Source organism: Callospermophilus lateralis, chromosome 1 (genome assembly GCF_048772815.1).
Source record: "Callospermophilus lateralis isolate mCalLat2 chromosome 1, mCalLat2.hap1, whole genome shotgun sequence".
Taxonomy (NCBI): Eukaryota; Metazoa; Chordata; class Mammalia; order Rodentia; family Sciuridae; genus Callospermophilus; species Callospermophilus lateralis.
Window position 1 is genome coordinate 127,956,695 of NC_135305.1, and position 11,164 is coordinate 127,967,858.

The following is an 11,164-nucleotide window of genomic DNA, read 5'->3' on the forward strand; positions in this document are numbered from 1 at the left end:
CCTAACTTGCTGACACTCAGGAAATACAAGCAGATAATTACCTTGCATAACAAAAAGCCTGGAGGTTCAAAAGCTTAATGGAGTCATTATGAAGTTGCAGTTTCCTGATTTGAAACTTTCTTCTCAGAGCTCTGGCTTTAAGATTGGGATTGTTGCCTCATGATCACAAAATAGTTGCAGCAGCTCCACAGATGACTTTCACATTGCACTTAGGGAGAAGACAATCTTTCTCACATCAGTGTTTTCCTGGACCTTTCCTCCTCCCACATGCTCAGCCCCATTCTTCTGTCCCCCTACCCAGGAGAAATCACCTCCCACCTCATTGACGAGATTGAGGGACATGTGCATCCCTCATCCAAAGATTATCTTGCTTGGTATTTTTTTGTTTATCTCTAGGACATTTGCAAAGCTTTTGGCTTGGAAAGAATAAAGCCTTCAGAAGGCAGAGGTGGCTGGAAAATAACAACAGTACGTGTCCAGCTTTGCCTGAGGCCTTCCTCCTCTCTCCTGAGTCTTCTCCCTGTGTTCTCTGCTCACCCAAGGGAAGTGACCCACACTCTGTGGCAGCATAGGGTCCTGCTGGTTGGAAAACACTTGTGGTCATGACCCCACCAGAGAAGCGCTGTGCCCTCGGGTGGCCTGTGTCGGGTCCACTTGGACCTGCAGGAGGACGACAGCTGGGGTCCCCGACTCTTCCCACCTCGTGGCTCCTCCGCTCACTGCCAAGTTGGAAGAGGAGGCCGTGCTGACCTTCCTGACGGTGTCCCTTTGAGAAAAGCTCAACTGAGGCCGAACTTCTCCTGTCAGCCTCCTGCCACGTGCTCAGCCCAAGGCCTGGGGGACCGGCCCCTCGCTGTGGGACGGTGTTACCGACAGTGTCTGCTCCAAGTCAGACAAGCCCAAGGGCTGTCGGAGAGGGGACCCAGTGCCTGCCATGGAGGTGGGCAGGCGCTGCTCCCCTGGCCCCAAGCTCCACTGCCCACCGCCAGCAGCACCTCTCGGGCGAGAGCCCTGAGCTTCTGCCTAGAGCACTGAACACGCGACAGGGGGAAAGCCTCAAGCTTCTTCCCCTCTGAGTACAAAAGGTCCCTCTGCAGATGTGTGCCCAGGAGAGGGCAGAGGGCATCCGCCCATCCGCAGCAGCCCGAGCCCTGGCTTTGGGGACAGAGGTGGGCGTGGGGCAGAATCGTCATCCTGAGTGCTTCCCTGAGGACTCGGCCCCTGGAGGAGAGCCTGGTGCCCACCCCGGGTATTTTTTTTTTTTTTTTAATTAAAACATCTCACAGTAACAAGGCACAACTCCGGGCTGCGGGGACGTTGTGCGGCACCAGCGCTGTCATCTTCCTAGGGATGTCCCCAATTACGGCAGCTCGCCTGGGCAACTGAAACTTGTTCTTCGCCAATTTCAAACGCCTCCTTCCCTCCTCCCCCCAGCTTGGCCTTCAGACTCTTAATAAAACATTAAAAAGCCCCCGCACCATGTCGCCCAAGCGGGTCCCCGGCTTGCTGAAGTCTGACCGCTTCCCCTCATCTCCATATTACAGCGGCTCCGTCCCGTTTGCGTGGAGAGGCGGCGGCACGTGTCTGACTTCCCAGGAAGTCGGCTGTGATGTGATCCTGTTCAAAGGGAAAGACGGAGGGTGTTTCCCGCCGTGGAGGCGATGCCTGCCTTTTAGACTTGAAAGACCAGTGGGCATTCTCTGAAACCTGAACACGGCGGCGGAAAAAGTGTTTCTGTCAGAAAAAAACCCAGTCTCTTTAGAGATCGGGCCTCATTAGCGTGGTGGGCTTGACTTTCTTGGGGCGGGGGGTGGGGGACGATAAACAGAAGAGAAGCTAAAATGTATTGATCATGTGCTTTACACCAGGCGGCTGCCCCAAGCTTTACACAGGTGACGTCACTCAGTCTCACACCACCAGGGCTGCGTGGGGGCTGGGGTGACAGGTACAGGGCACTAAGGACAACTGGGTGTGCAGTAATCGTCCCCAGTGCCAGCCCAGCAGGCAGAGGCGCGGCCACGCCCCCTTCATAGCCCGGCAGGAGCGTGCCAGGGCTTGCCCACCAGAAGACCCGCAGCCCTGGATCCACCCTGCCCCAAGCCTGGGGCAGGTGAGACAGTCGGTCCTTCAGGCCTGACCTACATTCCTTCCCAGTATCCTTCCCAGTTGCGACGGCAACTGGGACACAGTCTGTGACTGTGTCTGTGTGTCCTTCCCTGCCTGCTAATCAGAATAACAGTGATAATAACAATAATCCAGAAAGCACAGCATGTTGTTGGCACCACATCTTCCTCTTCTTCTTGTTTGGGAGCCGCCTCTGCTGGATGCTGGTCCAGGCCCCTGCAGCAGCCCAGGAGCTGGCCTCAGCTTGGCTCAGCCACCCAGGGCAGGGCTACAGATGTCGGGGTGTGGAGGGCAGAAGGGAGAGTCCTCCTCCCTCCCTCCACGACACCAGGTTGCCTCCCGTGGGTCCATCTGGGTCAGGTCTTTCGACTTCAGAGGAGACCTGGACACCATCTTCCTCTATGCTCCAGATGCACAAGTGAGGCAGGAGCCCAGGTGGTCAGGGTCTGCTTTCCTGGCACCTGTGCCTGGAGGAACCCTCCTCCAGCCTTGATATTGTCTCATGCCCAGGCCACCTGCAGACCAGCTCTCTCCATGCAAAGGGATCTGGCTCCAGAGTCCTCCAGAGCCATGCACTGGCCTTTGCCTGGCCTCCCCACCTGCTCCTCTGCCTGCTGGTCTCCTGCTGCCCTCCTGGGGAGAGAGCAGCACAGCCCCTTCTAGCCCTGGCTGTGTGGCCTCTGTCCCTGGCCACATGACCTTGAGGAGCAAGGACAGTGCTGCTACAAAATGAAATGCCCCGATCCACATCAGGCTCCAGCAGAGCAGGGAGAACTGGGAGGTCAGAGGCAAGGTTCAGCACTGCCAGGCCAGGGTGGACATCCTGGGCTCCCTGTCTGCTGCCCTGTGACCTTGGGCAAAGAGGCTGCACTTCATGTGCTCCAAACTCCCCATCTCTACCAGGAGGGTAGAGGAGCACCACCAGCCTTGGCCAGAGGATGGAGTGAGCAGCACATTTGCTGATCATTTCTTGGAAATCACTTGATGAACCAGCGGTTCTGGATCTGCAGACAGAGGGTCCCGGCGGCCATCCTGGCTCTCACTTTGACTTGCTGTGTGACCCTGGGGATTTACTTAACCTCTCTGTGCATCAAGGTCTTTGCCCAGAGAGCTGAGAGGAGAGCGTGGGCATAGAGCTGTGCTGCGGCTGCTCTGTGATCCCTGCTGCTTTCACTGTGACTACACCCCTAGCACAAGCAACCTGCTCTACTAGGTGTGGGGCTCAGGAGCCAGGCCCCATCCACCATGGTGGCCAGATTCCTGCCATAGCCCTGCTGTAGCTCGTAAGGCCTGCAGCCTGGCCTTGCCACGAGGGGCCACGAGGTGCCACGAGGGCACCCAGGCCGAGTCCTGCCATGATCACCTCATTCCCAGCCACAGTGGAAATGCTTCCTCTTTGGGACGCCTTCCCTGACACAGAGGTCAACAGAGGGTGTACAGTTTGGGTCCTTTACCAGGCTGCCAGTCCTTGGGGCCACTGTTCCCAGCCCTGGCACGGTCAAGGTGGTGGCAGCATGCCAGGTGATGAGAAGGTGTGAGTGCTGCAGATGGCTGTGTGACCTCGGGTGGTCACCTCCTCTGAGCTGCTGCTTATATCACCACTGACATCTGCCACCCTAAACAGCAGTTGTGTCCCTTTGGGAAGTCTCCAAAGGCTGAGTTCAGTCTGAGGACACAGTGTGTGTGTTGTTTTTGGTCTTCTAACTTTCAAGCCTCCAGATGCTGGTGAGGCTTCTCTTCAAATGCAGGGTCTGGTGTGATCTAGGGTCAGATTTCAGCTCAGCTCAGCCCAGAGGAGGGGGAGAGAGCTGGAAGCAGGGCTTTGAAGTGTTTCCGCTGCCCACTTCTCTGTCCCCACTTAGATTAGCCCCAGGTTAGTGTCCTCTGACATCTGTAAACAAGACCACCTTCTTTCCTGGGTGGAGCCGCCCTACAGGCACCTGGGGCCGAACCATCAAGGTCTTCCCAGAGCTGCCCAGTGGTCTCCCTGGGGACGGGGTTGAAAGCCTGCACACCTGAACGTGGGAAGATCTGAAGTGACCCGGGACCCTGTAATTTCAGAACCCAGTGCCTTTGGAGTCCTGTCTCGCCTGAGGGCACCCAGCAGCACCTTGATAGGTTATCTTTCTGGACGTGGTGAAAGTCCTGCAGCCTACACGTTACTTTCCCCCGAGAGCCACTAAAAAGGAAAATTATTTGCATGCACTCGCAGAAACATTCATGTATGGGAAGTAATGTTTTGGGGATCAGGTTGGGAACAATCAACAGGTTTTTATTCGTGGACGTTTTTAAAACCTGTTTCACTCTCAGTGCCCTAGAAGCCACTCTGGGTTTTGTAGGCATTCGCTGTGCCTACCTGGTGGGCATTCCAGTTTCTGGAACTGGACCCCAAGTCACCCACATCACCTGCTCCTGCATCCTCCTGAGTAGCCCTCACCCTGTCTGGGCCTTCCCTCCACCCTGGCCTCACTGATGGGAGACAGATGGTCTCTGTCACCAGCTTGATTCCTGAACACACTTGAGGACTTGGCCAAGGCCGGCGTCAGCTTCTGCCCAGCTTTGACATGCTTAGTTAGGGCTCAAAGATCTTAGGAGCCGCTGCCCAAGTCCAAGATCTGAGCAAGACATGAGCTGTGGACAGCTCAGGCTATTCTATGGCTCCTCCACTGCACTGGGGCTGGACTGTGCCCTTGGGTCCTTCTGGTGAGAACCTGGGTCCAGCCATGCCCTGCCCAGCAGAACCCAGGCCTGTAGCCACTCTTCAGCCGACCAGCTGCCCTGGTGAACACTGTAAGAACTGACCACCGGGAAGGGCTCAAGCTGCCCCACAACTCCCTGCTGGCAGGCCACCCTGTCCCACAGCCCAGAGCTGCTGCTGTGAGGTGGTCCGCTTCAGACTGAGGTACACAACAGATCAATTGAACAGCATTGACTTCGTCCTCTGAATTGGTGGCAAAGACCCCGTGGGAGGCCAGTCTAGGCTCATGGGCACATCAGAGTTTGGCAGCCAAGGCTGTCCTTGAGGACCTGTGTCACAATGAAGCCCCCAGGTCCAGCTACCAGGCTCCACAGCCACCAACCTGCCTGCATGAAAAGCTTCTGCAACTCAGGCCTGAGCGATTCTGTCAACCCCGGAGATAACCAAAACTCTCCAGCTCTCAGTGCATACCCAGAATTTGCCTAAGAAGCAGAGGGAAAGAGTCTTCTGTTCTCTCCCCACAGAGAAAGCAAAGCTCACCAGGCACAGGGACTACTAGCAGCAAACTAAAGAACGTCTTTTATTTTTAATAAAATAGTGGAGCATGAAAAATCTCATATATTACAGATATACACCGGCAGGAACCCCCCTTCCCTAGCTGGGTAAAGAGAAAGCACTAGACAAAGTTTGTCTTTGCTGCCCAGTGCTGCTTGATCTATTCATGGGAATCATTTGTTTAACAATAGAAAGAGTCAATAAGCCCTTTGGGTGCTTTTGAATGATCCTTCTCCTCCTCCCCCCTCCTTTCCACAAATTAGCCCAAATGTGTATAACATTGGCTTGGTTTCCATTAAAAAGCCACAGAATGTAATGCTCAAGCATTTCCAGGGCCGGCCCCTCAGTTCTTTTGTTAGGAGATTTCTTTTGTTGTCTTTATGAACAGAGCAAAATACTTGTTTTTCTTTTTATTTTCATGGAGAGAGAAACAAACTTATTGCACATCTTTGGTTCCACACGGTTAGATTAAGTTTCGGGGAGGTTTCTGTCTTGGAAAAAGACCTTCCATGAAGCTGGAAACTGGAGTCTATTTTAAGGGACTCCAAAGCCACCCAAGGATAAAGACTGGTCAGGGTCCTTCCTCTCTGCACAGGTCTTGTGTCCCACACAGCGACCTCTGACCTTGCTGGGGGTAGGCCCCCTGGATGGCTTCTTTTGCCACCCCAAGGGGGGCTCTTTAATCTGTGAAAATAGTGGTCTGGCCTCTCATTTATAAGTGGGTCGCAAAGCCAACTCCAGCACACAGATGCGCATTTGTGGAAGGGTCTGAACAAAAGTTCTCTGAGGGCCAAATCAATGACTTTACCACCAATTAGTTACACCGGAGACTACTGAACTGCGGAGCGGCCCTTCACTGAGGAACAGCACAAAACAAAACCCTTGAAGTACATTCTTACTTTCAGCGTATCATGGTATTCTGAATTTCGGGGTAAAAACTTTCCATTTATTTGCATTTAAAAAAAAACCCTTTTATTTAAAAAACCAACCAGCCAAAGACAGGATCTGCACTCTGTTTGGGCCCTGCCTGCCTGCCCGCCTACCGGCCAGGTCCTTCCTTCCGGGGCCCTTCACACACAGGCAGGAGGCTGGGCCGGGATCTCGTATTTCCCAAGATGAGGTTTCTGGGGGTGCTGCGCTTTTTTGTAAATCCCAGCGCTGGCGATGACGCTGGCGGGTTTCCGGCGGCTTTTCCTCTTTAACCTGCGGCTGCAGACCTGCTGCCAAGACTGCAGGGTCTTGGAAGTCCAGATCCACACGCCACTGGTGATGCCCACCACCAGCAGCATGGAGACCTTCACCATGAAGATCTCCACCGCAGGGATGGAGGCGGCCATGAGGCAGTCCAGAGCCTTGGTCTGGTTGTTGACCCTGCACTTGTGCTGTGAGGCCAGCATCTTCCAGTAGTCCATGTTGAGGCGCTCGTATAAGTAACAGGCGATCACACAGGTGGCCGGCACGGTGTAGAGCACGGAGAAGACGCCGATTCGCACCATGAGCTTCTCTAGCTTGTCTGTGTTCTCCCCGCCCGTCTTCATCACCCTCCGGATGTGGAACAAAGCCACGAAGCCCGAGAGGATGAAGGAAGTGCCGATGATGAGGTAGCAAGCCAGGGGGACCAGCACGAAGCCCGTGAGGGCGTTGACGTCCATGCTGCCCACGTAGCACACCCCAGTGAGCTCGTCCCCCGCCACCCTGCGCATCACCAGGATCAGGATGGTCTTCACCGCGGGGATGGCCCAGGCCGCCAGGTGGAAGTAGCTGCTGTGGGCCTCAATGGCCTCGTGTCCCCACTTCTTGCCAGCTGCCAGGAACCAGGTGAGCGTCAGGACCACCCACCACAGGGAGCTGGCCATGCCGAAGTAGTACAGCACCAGGAAGACGAGGGTGCAGCCGGTGCTCTCCAGTCCCTCCTGAATCACGTAGAGCTGACCGCTGTCCCGGTCGCAGGCGATGCTCTCCGCGCCTGCAAAGAGGCGGATGATGTAGCCCACGGAGTAGACGCAGTAGCACATGGAAAGGAAGATGATGGGGCGTTCCGGGTACCGGAAGCGGGCCGGGTCGATGAGGAAGGTGAGCACGGTGAAGGCACTGGAGAAGAAGCACAGCACGGACCAGACAGCCAGCCAGACCACCGCGAAGCGCTTGTCGGAGCGGCTCCAGTACACATCCACGCCTGGCGTGCAGAGCGGCGCGCACGAAGCGCTCTTCTCCACGTGATGGAACTTGCCGGGGTTGTCGCAGCCGGCGCGCCCAGAGCTCCCGTCTTTCAGGTGGTGCTCCTGCGCGCTGTGGGGCCGCTGTGGCCTGAAGAGCGGGGGGAACATGCCTGAGCCCCGGCTGGGCTCCTCTGAGCCGTTGTTGGGCGCCTCCATGCACAGGTAGTTGGGGTCATTCTTGTTGGGGAGCTTACTGCAGTCCAGGGAGTCGGGCCACTTGAAGTTGAACTGCTCCATGATGGGCGAGCACTTGAGCCGGGCCTGCTCGCACATGACCCGGCAGGCAGGGATGGGCGTAGAGACCTGCTCGGTGCACATCGGAGCGTACAGCGAGCACAGGAAGAAGCGGAGGTGGCCATGGCAGCCGTACTCCACCAGCGGCGCAAACTCGTGCAGCTGGATGGCGGCCTCGCGCTGGTTTTCATGGCCCATCAGGTTGGGCATGCGGGTCATGTTGTAGCCAATGTCCTTGCACATCGGGATCTCTATAGGCTGGCACTTGCCGTCACCAGGTCGCTCCATGTCCATGGAGCTGATGGCGGCGCACGAACCCATCACCTGCAGCACCAGCCACAGGCAGGGACCCGGGCGCTGCATGGTGACGTCCGAGGTGCCCTCGCAGGGAGGTCCGCGCCCCTCAGAGCCGCCGCTCCGGGGCACGGGCTGCTGGCCTGGGCTCCGCGCCCCTGCTCGGGCTCCCGCCCATGCCCGCCCAGCCTGCCCGAGCGCTGCGCACAGCGCCCCCGGCCCTGCTCTCTGCTCCTGGCCTCCGCCGAGCCGGGTCGGCGGGGGAGGGGAGCAAAGTTTGCAAACAATACCGGGAAGCGAGCGAAGCCGCTGGAGCTCTCAGCGCCGCCGCCCCGCGCGGGCTTCAACTCACTGCCGCGGCAAAGTTTGGCCTCTTCTTGGCGCGCCGGGCCCGCGCGTCCGGAGAGGGCGGGCGGCGCGGGCGCACAGAGGCCCGGCCAGCTCGCGGCGCCCTGCAGCCCGGCGGCTCCTCCCTCCCTGCGCCAGCGGGCCGGGCCCAGCTAGCAGCTGTTGTGAGGTTTGTGTCCCGGGATGAGAAGACTGGCAAAAAGGCAAAGGGGAAAAAAGCCGAGCGGTGACAGGCCCCGCCCCCAGGCCGCCGCCCCGCCCCTCCACTGCTTTGCATGAGAAAGCCGAGCGCCCCGGGCAGCCTCCGCGCGCCGCCCCGCCGCCCTCCCGGGCCCCGCGGGGGCCGAGCCCCCAGCCGCCGCGCCCTCCCGGCGCACCCCGCCAGGCGCGCGGGGCCCTGCGCGCCGCCGCCCTGCCCGGAGGTCCCGCCCGCTCTCCGCCCTCTCTCCGCCTGGCTCCCAACTTTGCCTCCCGCGGCGTTCTCTGCCAGCGTCCCCTATCCCGGGGGCGGGGGGATGGGTCCTCGGGATTGTCCCCCGCACTCCAAGGACTGTCGAGGTTACGGGAAGTTCGGGGACTGGCGGGAGCCGGGGTGGGGGTTGTCCGCGGCAGGGGGCCAGGGGTGCATCTTCCCCTACTTTTATGGTGGGTCCCAGGCGGAGGGAGCTTTCAAAGAGAGGTGGGATTTGCGTTTTATGGCTTTGGCCATAAAACGGCCCCTTGGCTTGTAAACCTGCCCGCATCTTCACGAGGCCGGGGGTTGCCAGCCTGGGGCTCGGGGCTTCGGCTCCGGGGAGGGGTTTGCTTTGAAATTTCTAAGAGGCGAGGGAAGGGGCGGGGGAGGGGACCTGGGAATCCAGATTTTTAGGGCCGCTCATCCGAGGTCTCCTCAAAGAAGGCGGGAGGGGAGGCTCCCAGGCCTTTCACCCCGCAGCCAGGGCAGTGGGACTTGACTCACAGTGACCCGCCCGCCTGGCTGCAGAGTTGGGGCCTCGATCCGAGCAGGGCTCACTGAGTTTATTTATTATAGGAAGTCATTCGTTCCTCGGTATTTATATTATTTGGTGAGTGGTTCGCCGGCCTCAAGAGACGTCAAGCGACTGGCCGGTGAGCTGTGCCGGGCCGGTTCCGGCCGGGACCCGGCGTTCAGAGCCAAAGGCGGAGGCGCAGGGCTGGCTCTCCAGAGAAAGGAGAAGCGTGGTCCCCTCCTCCCGCTTCTGCCTTCCTGCCCTCTGGTTTGGGTCAGTTTGTGCTAAGGTCGTTCCGGACCCAAGGGCCCTGTTCCCCCGCATAGGACGTGAAAGATGGGCACCCACCCCAAGCCCCACGGTGCCCAAGAGTACGCGAGATGCTTCTCTTTCTGCGCTAACCCTTGGATAGACATCTCCCGCGGGGTGCCCGGCTCTCTCCCCTAACCCTCGAGGTCCAGTCTTTGAAGTGCTTCCGAAACCCCTCCCCAACCAGGATTCAGTCCAGCGCCACCGGGAGAGGGGCAGCTGGAGGACGCGGCGGAGGCGCATTCCGCCTTCTGTCCCTCCCGCGCACCCCAGGCTCACTCGGGCAGTCTGGGGTGTGCGCAATCTCGGCTGCGAACCGGTGCCCGCGGCCGATCCTGCAGCTCTCCGCAGCATGGGAGGAGCTGGGTGGGCGGACCCCGCGGGAGTCGTTGCGATTCGGCCAGCTGTCTCCAGGAAACGCCCGGGAGGGCGCAGGGGCCGCCAGGCACCCCTCCTGCCTGCCCAGCCTGTCAGCAGTGGCAGGACCCGAACACTTCCTCCTAGAGGATTGGCTCCTAATTAAAACAAGGCGTGCACTTGTGCGTATGCAGGAAACTTGGGCGCTCTCATTCATTCGTCGGACGTGCGGGGCTGTGGCTTGCCCAGGTCCCAGAATGACAGGCAGGTGTTCATGCCCCATCGCCGAGTCCTTGACCCCATGCCCTGATCTCAAGGAGGTGCTGGGGGTACTGGGGTGAGAGGGCAGTGGCTGAGAAGGTAGAAGCCAGTGCCTGGCAACTACCTCGTCCCACTGTGTGGGCTCCCCCGAAAGAGCGCATGTGTTCCAAAGACTGACATTTTATGACGATAGTTTGCTTCTTTATTTAGTAGTGAGCTAGTTTCAGCACTTTTAAGTTAGAAAAGATTCATTGGACAACACTTGGCTTTTCTAGAATTTTCCTTGCAAAGGTTCTTCCTTCTCCAGTTGGAGGAGAAGAGCCAAGTCCTGTGAGCCCGGTGCAGCCATTTGTTCAAGTGCCTCCTAATTGATCCTTTATGTGCTATTTTTATCCCACCATGTTCAGACCCATTATTTTAGCCACTCGGATTGCTTTCTTCTCTTCTGTTTTATAAAAATGTCTGTAGAAGCTCTTGGTTCTGCCCAGCAGAGATGGAAACCAACAAAATAGACATTATTATCGAAAAATGGGGACTCTGAGAAATCAGCAACTGGGAGATAACTCTGTAACTAATAAATGAAAAGGGCCTTTTGATGGCTCCAGCTGAAAAGATATTTTATTTTATTTTTTTTCTCCTGTGTGTGGGATTTGAGATGTGTGACTCTGCGGAGCAGCCGGGTCCCCTGCTGCTCAGCCCTGGCTGCTACCGGCCCCCCTCTGGCAACTGTTATGGAGAATTGGGAGGAATTTTATGGCTGTCTTTCCCCTCAGCTCTTTTTTCTTTTGTCTTCTTTG

The 11,164-nt window shown here is 57.7% G+C and overlaps 1 protein-coding gene across 1 annotated transcript; it reads right to left on the reverse strand.

The window, feature by feature from the left end:
* Positions 1 to 6,447: 6,447 nt before the first annotated feature.
* On the reverse strand, positions 6,448 to 8,193 carry Fzd10 (frizzled class receptor 10). The gene has a single exon (XM_076866364.2). The coding sequence runs from the start codon at positions 8,191 to 8,193 to the stop codon at positions 6,448 to 6,450; it is 1,746 nt and encodes a 581-aa protein (XP_076722479.1).
* Between the last annotated feature and the right edge of the window lie 2,971 nt (positions 8,194 to 11,164).

What these genes read in the sequence shown, in the direction of transcription:
- Fzd10 (XM_076866364.2), bottom strand. Translation starts at nt 8,193, where the DNA reads ATGCAGCGCCCGGGTCCCTGCCTGTGGCTGGTGCTGCAGGTGATGGGT.